Genomic DNA, 7,093 nt, shown 5'->3' with positions numbered 1-7,093 from the left:
AAGTGATCCCATTACCGGGATCAGGCTATGCATCCACGAGCAAAGAAAGATAGCTCGTGGCTCATACAGCTACATCGATTTTTTATGATGAAAGGAAAACCAAAAGACGTACTATCTTGCCTTGAAATGCATATCTAGCGGCCCGTAGGCACACCGTCAAACATGATAATAACATGAACATGAACCCGACGACCCATGCACGTCTAGCGGCCCATAGGCACACCGTCAAACTTGAAAATAACATGAACTTGAACCCATCGACTCACACATGTCTAGCAGCCCGTAGTCACACCACCAAACATGATAATAACATGAACATAAACCTGTCGGTTCACGCATGTCTAGCGGCCCGTAGGCACACCGTCAAACATGATAATAACATGAACGTAAACCTATCCGGTTCACACATGTCTAGCGGCCCGTAGGCACACCGTCAAACATAATAATAACATGCGTCAAGGCGAGACAATAAACCGCTCTACTGGTCTATTCATGCATCACATACATAATATCAGTATTGATTAAAAATTTTAACATGCTCATAATACTTGTAACTGCTATGCAACTGACAAAACATAATGACAAACAAAATCATGCTCTAGAGTTGTAACTTTATAGGTATAATCTAGGTCGCCTGGCATGAAGGCACGGGTAATAGTATCACTTACTTCAACTTGGTAAAAAAACGCAAAACAAAATCTCCTTAGAACTTCTTGAGCACACTTGAATCAACCTAAAGTTGTGGCTTGATCCACGCAAATTCCAAAACTTGATTCAATTAGCCAATCTAATCAAGAATTAAATCCAAAATCAATAACTTAATTTTCCACCCAACAACTTACCCAAAACTTACCGATCTTTACCAATTTTCTGTAAAACGAAAGATGGTCTCTAGCTTGATGATTAATGCCTCAAAACTTCTAAATCTTGAATCTAAGTTTCACATCAAAGAGAGGTTACTTATTTAACCCAAAATTAGATGAGTGAATTTCACCTCCCAAATTATAAGGAAAATAAGTCTTACCCAAGGTTTTTCTCAAGATTCCGACAAAGATCGGGCAATGGTGGCTGATGGTGCGTCGATTCGTGGCTACCATAGATAGGAAGCGGGAGTTGCTGTCGGACAGTATAAATTTTTTAGGATTGCGATTAGTAGTGAGGGTCTTGCATGAGGAGGGTTTGCGAGAGAGAAAGGAAATTTCTAGTTTTACAGATTTTAGTCCGCAACAATTACGAACAAATCATAGCTTCAAACAATGATCCAACCGTTCAAAATGAAACTCCATATGTCTCGAACAACCAAATTTGAGCACAATCCAACGGTTCAAATTCCAAAAATCGATAATTATGTGGAAGTTGTCGCTGAAAAACCGAATTGCTTCCTCCCCAATTTTTGACATCTTTTCACGATTTCGGAAAAAAAAATCTCAATTCTTTTATATTTTTTTCAAATTTTGAAAATACAAATAAAATATTTTATCACAATATCTCCAAAATCTACAAAGATTCTATTAAATTTATAATTCAATTAACTTTTCAAATTATCTTAATTTTGGCTTCAAAAATCAAAATCAAAAGCATAAAATCCATTAATTTGATACAAATTAAATCCTTCTAAATATTTAAATTAGTTAAACCACATGAAATTAATTATCTCTTTAATTTTATTTTATTAGTTGGCCCTAAAATCTAAAATCAAAGGGAAACAAAATTCAATATTTTCAAGATAATCAGTTCATATATCTAATGAATTAAATTCAATTAATCAATAAAAGTTTTTCAATTATTTCAATTTAATCTCAATTTTCCAAATGAAAGGGAAATTTAAACTCGATAATTTTTTATAATTAACTTAGATTTTCCTAACATTCGGGATGTTACAGTTCAAACACGGTTCGTATTTTTATCAATTTTTTTTTTAAAGAAGAAGTAATTCATCAAAATTTCTCAATAAACTTCGTTTGCATAATCAGTTTGGCATATAATAATTTTATTTTATTTTTATAAATTTAGCGAAAGCTAAAACCAAAGAAAGTTGTAACTTCTTTGTTGTTGTGGTGGAGAATGTAAAAGGGAAAAAGGTAATTTATTTTTACAATCTTCTTTCCCTTTTTCGGTTATCCAGCTAATTAAGGCCACTCTTTCTCCTGGAATCTAATATTTTATTTTTTTAAATAAAGATGAATTAAGTTCCAACTGAAAAAGAAAAAATTAGGTTGGATATTCTACACAACCCCAAGTCCCATAAAATAATAGAAAACTATGGGATAAAATAAATAAATATAATGATACTTAAGAAAGGATAAAATTAAATGGTAAAATTATTAAAAATATAGTAAATTATCATTGTCTATCGATATTAAGAGAGAAATCTATTAATGGTAGATTGCTATGTCTATTGACAATAGATATTGACATCCTCTATATGTATAAATAGATTGATTATTTTTATTTATTTAAAAACAGCCTTAAAAGAAACATGAAATAAAATTTTGGGAATACAAATAGAGACCTGCAAGTGGCGGAAGTAGTCGTGGTATGAGTAGGATCCTCGCAATCGCAACACACCACAGCACGGAATCCAAAACTTTTTTTACTGTTAAGAAAATAAGAAGGAAAAAAACAAGGTTTAGAAGGAATTTGGGTTCCGAAAAAAAGGCTATATAAGGCTTTCCTCCATTGCCTAAAATGCGTCATTAGAAACACAGAGTGAAGAAGAAGGCAGAGAGAGAGAGAAGGAAACTGAAAGATGGGAGGTTGGGCCATTGCAGTTCATGGCGGGGCTGGCGTGGATCCGAATCTCCCACTGCATCGCCAACACGATGCCAAAAAACTTCTCACTCGCTGCCTTGATCTTGGCATCCACGCTCTTCGTTCCAATCATTCTGCCATTGATGTCGTCGAACTCGTCGTACGCTTTCCCCTCTTCCCCTCTTCTATTTCCTTCCCACTTTCATTCATTACATGGTCTTTCTTTTCCTAACAATTTCCTCTGGATTTTGAAGGTTAGAGAATTGGAAAACGATCCCCTGTTCAACTCCGGGCGTGGATCTGCCCTCACCGAGGAGGGGACCGTAGAGATGGAGGCCAGCATCATGGACGGCCCAAAACGGAGATGCGGGGCGGTGTCCGGAATCACCACCGTCAAAAATCCCATCTCCCTCGCCCGTCTTGTCATGGATAAATCTCCCCATTCCTATCTCGCCTTCTCTGGCGCCGAGAAATTCGCTAGGCAACAGGTTTCATTATATTAATTTCCATTCCAATTTCCTTTTTCCTGATTTCATCACTTCCACTTTTTCTGATATTTTCCATCGTCTCAGGGCGTGGAGCTTGTGGGCAATGACTATTTCATCACCGAAGACAACGTCGGACTGCTTGAACTTGCCAAAGAAGCCAACAGTATATGGGTATGCCCGCCATATGATTCTTTATTACAAATAACCGTCCGAAACAGACACACTTTTAAGATTTCTTTGGTTTTTATTTTGGAACAGTTGGATCATAGGGTTCCAAGCGAGACATGTAGCGCGAGCGTGGAGACACCATTGCAAATGAACGGCCTCCGTATAAGCGTGTACGCGCCTGAGACAGTGGGGTGCGTGGTGGTCGATACCGAAGGAAGGTGCGCCGCGGCCACATCCACTGGTGGATTGATAAACAAAAAGATGGGACGCATCGGAGACTCGCCGTTGATCGGATCAGGGACGTACGCGTGTGATGTATGTGGGGTATCGTGTACGGGAGAAGGGGAGGCGATTATAAGAGGGACTTTGGCTCGGGAAGTGGCGGCGGTGATGGAATACAAAGGGTTGGGGCTTCAAGAGGCGGTGAATTACGTGATAGAGGAGAGATTGGACGAAGGCAAAGCGGGATTGATTGCAGTGTCTAGCAATGGGGAAGTGGCGTGTGGGTTCAACACAACCGGTATGTTCAGGGGATGCGCCACAGAGGATGGGTTTATGGAAGTTGGGATTTGGTAATCTCAATAGTCAGATGAATTAAGGTTGGGATCAACTTTTCGTCTGGGTTTTAATGTTTTTAGTTTCTGTTCTCTTCTTGAAGAATCTTTTTCTTCATTTTCTGAATTCAGATGCTATGTATGTTAGCAACCAATAAAGCCCTTAGCCCTAACCTTTTGTCTAACGTTACTGGTGTCTAAAGTTTGTCTAAACTTTTCTTTTTTCGACTCTCTGGTTTTCCTTTAATCTATTTAACTCTCTCTTTAATTTGGAATTCAATGGCTAATAACTAAATTGGAACTGAAACACGCCAAGTATGTTTACATAACAAAGAACGAAAAAAAATAAAACTATATTATCACAAAGGACAACATACACACACCAAAACAAAATTATAATATACCATTTATGTGCACCACTTTTAATCATACCATATGATTAGATAATAGGGTGAGATTTTCAAAGATTGATGTAGTTTAGGTGAAATATTGAGGTTCTCAATTATGTAGAAATTTTGATAAAAGGTCAATTTCGAATAATATTTTTTGAAAAAAAATTATAATTATGAAAACAAGTCAAAAAAATATTTGAGTTAATAAATAAAAAATTTACGGCTTCTAAATCAATTAAAATATTTATTAGTATTTTGTATATTTATAATTTTTTTAAAAATAATATAAATATTGATTTATCCCATGTGGGTTGATATTAAACTCATGAATAGAGTGGAGCATAAGTATTTTTGATAACAAAATGGTTATTAAAGAGCAGGGTTTTATTTAGCATTGATGCGCATAATTAAATGCAAACGGAAAGCCGGTTTGAAAATTAGTTATCAAAGAGCAGACGTTGAGTAATTGCATTAACGTTTCCATAATTAGAAGCCTTGGGCTTGGACGCCTTTGAATCATCAAAGCAATAGCATAGATGCAAATAATGCAAAGTCGTTGTCATGACATGAGAATTAGACGTAGAAATAGCAACACAACTGTCAAAATCCTAGAAATGGAAAGAAAGAAAGTAGAAATCATTGGAATGTGAGCAGCATTTGTTAATGGGGTAGCCAATGGGTGAGATGGAAATCGTCGATACGCATCGGCCAAAAGCCCGCCCAGTTGAACTTGTGAAGGAGTGGTTAAGTGAAGCCCATCTGGTTCCAATGAAAGGCCCATTGCGTCAACAGTCATCACGTTCACTAAATCAATTCCAAATTGCCCCCTTCTTACTCCTTCTTTATACGGCCCCTCTCCCGTCGCAATACCCACCTACCAACCAAAGCACAAAAATACATTGCTGTTTTACCAAATTATCTGTAGCTTACATCTAATCTCTAATCTCTAATCTCATGCTTCCTTGCTTTTATGTAGTGAAATTAAAATTTTAATGATTTTTTTTAAACAACGTTAGTTGGTCGTTAGTTGGCCGTTAGATCATCATCCTAATCTGCTCGGACGGTCTCGCAAGTCATTATTTTAAACTAGAAAGGGGTCAAATTAGAATACAAAACCTGAATAATTGGGAGCAATGGAATCTTTAGATCGGAGCGAATGTCAGTGAAAAACTTCTTCAATCGGCTACCGTACAACTCCGAATCTTCTGCATTTTCAGTATCGCTTTCACCTTGATACCAAAGAAGCGCTTTAATTTTGCCCCCGCTCAGTACCGATGCTTCCGCTCTGCTCAATAAATGGTTGTACAGATTGGATCCCTGTTGCCACTCTTTGATTGAAGTCCCGCCGATCGCACATGGGACCAGACCGATCACCGTCCGACCGCCCGGTTTATCCATGAGAATGGTGTGGGCGAAAGGCATGCCCGGACCAATCCCGTTGGTCTTGAGAAAATCAATATCTGCGTGGAGTGGCTCGCGAGCTTCGACCCAAGTGAGATCCGCGGCGAGGCGGAGGATGGAAGGGGTTGGTGAGCATTGGGGAGGTACAACGCCGTCCCACGTGGGGCGATGGGTGACGGTGCTGTTGGTGACACCGCCTCGTCCGGCCATGTTGCTTTGTCCGGCGAGGAGGAAAATGGCGGTTGGTGGTGATGGTTGTTGAGAGGTGACCGGAATCTGGGCGGCCGTGAGAAATAATAGGCACAAGTAGAGCATTTTGATTTGGAGTGTGGCTGAATCTATCTGGCGGAAACTGAAAGAATATATAATTTGAAAACAAAGTTTTACTTTATTAAGTTTTATCTTTAGTTGTCGTCTGTCTTATTATCCCATTTCCCCACTAATTAATGAAGCAATTTAGTCCCTCTCACCTTAAACCTGCTTAGAAAATTCCAAACCGCAGTACAGTGACTATTTAAATTCCACTTGGCCTGTATGCTCTGTTATTGAATTTCAAAATCATTTTTATCATTAATTATTTGATTAAAAAAACACGTGATTATGTCTTCTTTTAAAAACTTGGCCTATTGACAAAGTAATTTCACACCCATTTATAGAACTTTTTAAATCGACCTGTTAAAAGAACAATTACAAAATAAAATATTTTTAAACTGCTGTCTGCTGGGACCGGTGGTTACGAGGAAAGGATAATATCAACAACATGACATACTGTCTTCAGCTTTAGTTTACGGAGCACTGGGCTCCTTATAGCTCTCTTTCTCTACAAAGGAATGAACCCCATACTTTTTCTTCTCAATTATTGTACAATTTTTTTAATCACCGCTAAATAATTAGAAGGTATCGTATAGGCAAAAACATGGTGACCATTATGATTACCCTTTTTGGGGTGAAATTTTTCACACGGTAATTTTAATTTAATTATCTTCAGCTATTTGGGTGATAACTTAAATTGTGGGACTGAAATTGAATTGTTGGGTTAAGATAATTCAATTAAATTTATTAGTGAAAAAGATTTGAAGATTTAATTTTAATTTTGGATGGTAGGAAAGGTTAGTTAGTTATTTGAAAATTTGCATTTAATTCAATTGGCAAAAATTGAATTTAAATTGAGAGATTTTGGAGTTTTTTTTAGTTCGGAGATTTTGGTGAAATTGTTTTAATTGGTGTTTCGTAGAAGAAAAAGAGATTTTTTTTAAGTACATATATTTAGGAAGGAAGAGGGGGAAGATACAGATATATATAATTTTGTAATGATGCATGTGGATGAAAGATGTGGCGA

At 37.2% G+C, this 7,093-nt stretch overlaps 2 protein-coding genes across 2 annotated transcripts; one reads left to right on the top strand and one right to left on the bottom strand.

Annotated features, from left to right (window-relative positions):
- The first annotated feature begins 2,678 nt into the window (after positions 1 to 2,678).
- LOC120084456 (probable isoaspartyl peptidase/L-asparaginase 2) lies at positions 2,679 to 4,146 on the top strand. Its single transcript, XM_039040240.1, has 4 exons — positions 2,679 to 2,911; positions 3,006 to 3,239; positions 3,324 to 3,410; positions 3,498 to 4,146. Exons 1-4 carry the CDS (start codon positions 2,750 to 2,752, stop codon positions 3,981 to 3,983), a joined length of 969 nt encoding a protein of 322 aa, XP_038896168.1. The 5' UTR covers positions 2,679 to 2,749; the 3' UTR covers positions 3,984 to 4,146.
- A 666-nt stretch (positions 4,147 to 4,812) lies between these two features.
- Positions 4,813 to 6,208, bottom strand: LOC120086864 (probable carbohydrate esterase At4g34215). The gene is made up of 2 exons (XM_039043682.1): positions 5,470 to 6,208; positions 4,813 to 5,227 (listed from the first exon to the last, which is right to left on the bottom strand). Exons 1-2 carry the CDS (start codon positions 6,067 to 6,069, stop codon positions 4,913 to 4,915), a joined length of 915 nt encoding a protein of 304 aa, XP_038899610.1. The 5' UTR covers positions 6,070 to 6,208; the 3' UTR covers positions 4,813 to 4,912.
- Positions 6,209 to 7,093: the final 885 nt, after the last annotated feature.

The sequence above is a fragment of the Benincasa hispida genome, chromosome 9, assembly GCF_009727055.1.
Source record: "Benincasa hispida cultivar B227 chromosome 9, ASM972705v1, whole genome shotgun sequence".
In the NCBI taxonomy this organism is placed as follows: domain Eukaryota; kingdom Viridiplantae; phylum Streptophyta; class Magnoliopsida; order Cucurbitales; family Cucurbitaceae; genus Benincasa; species Benincasa hispida.
This window is presented reverse-complemented; position numbering and strand designations above follow the sequence as displayed.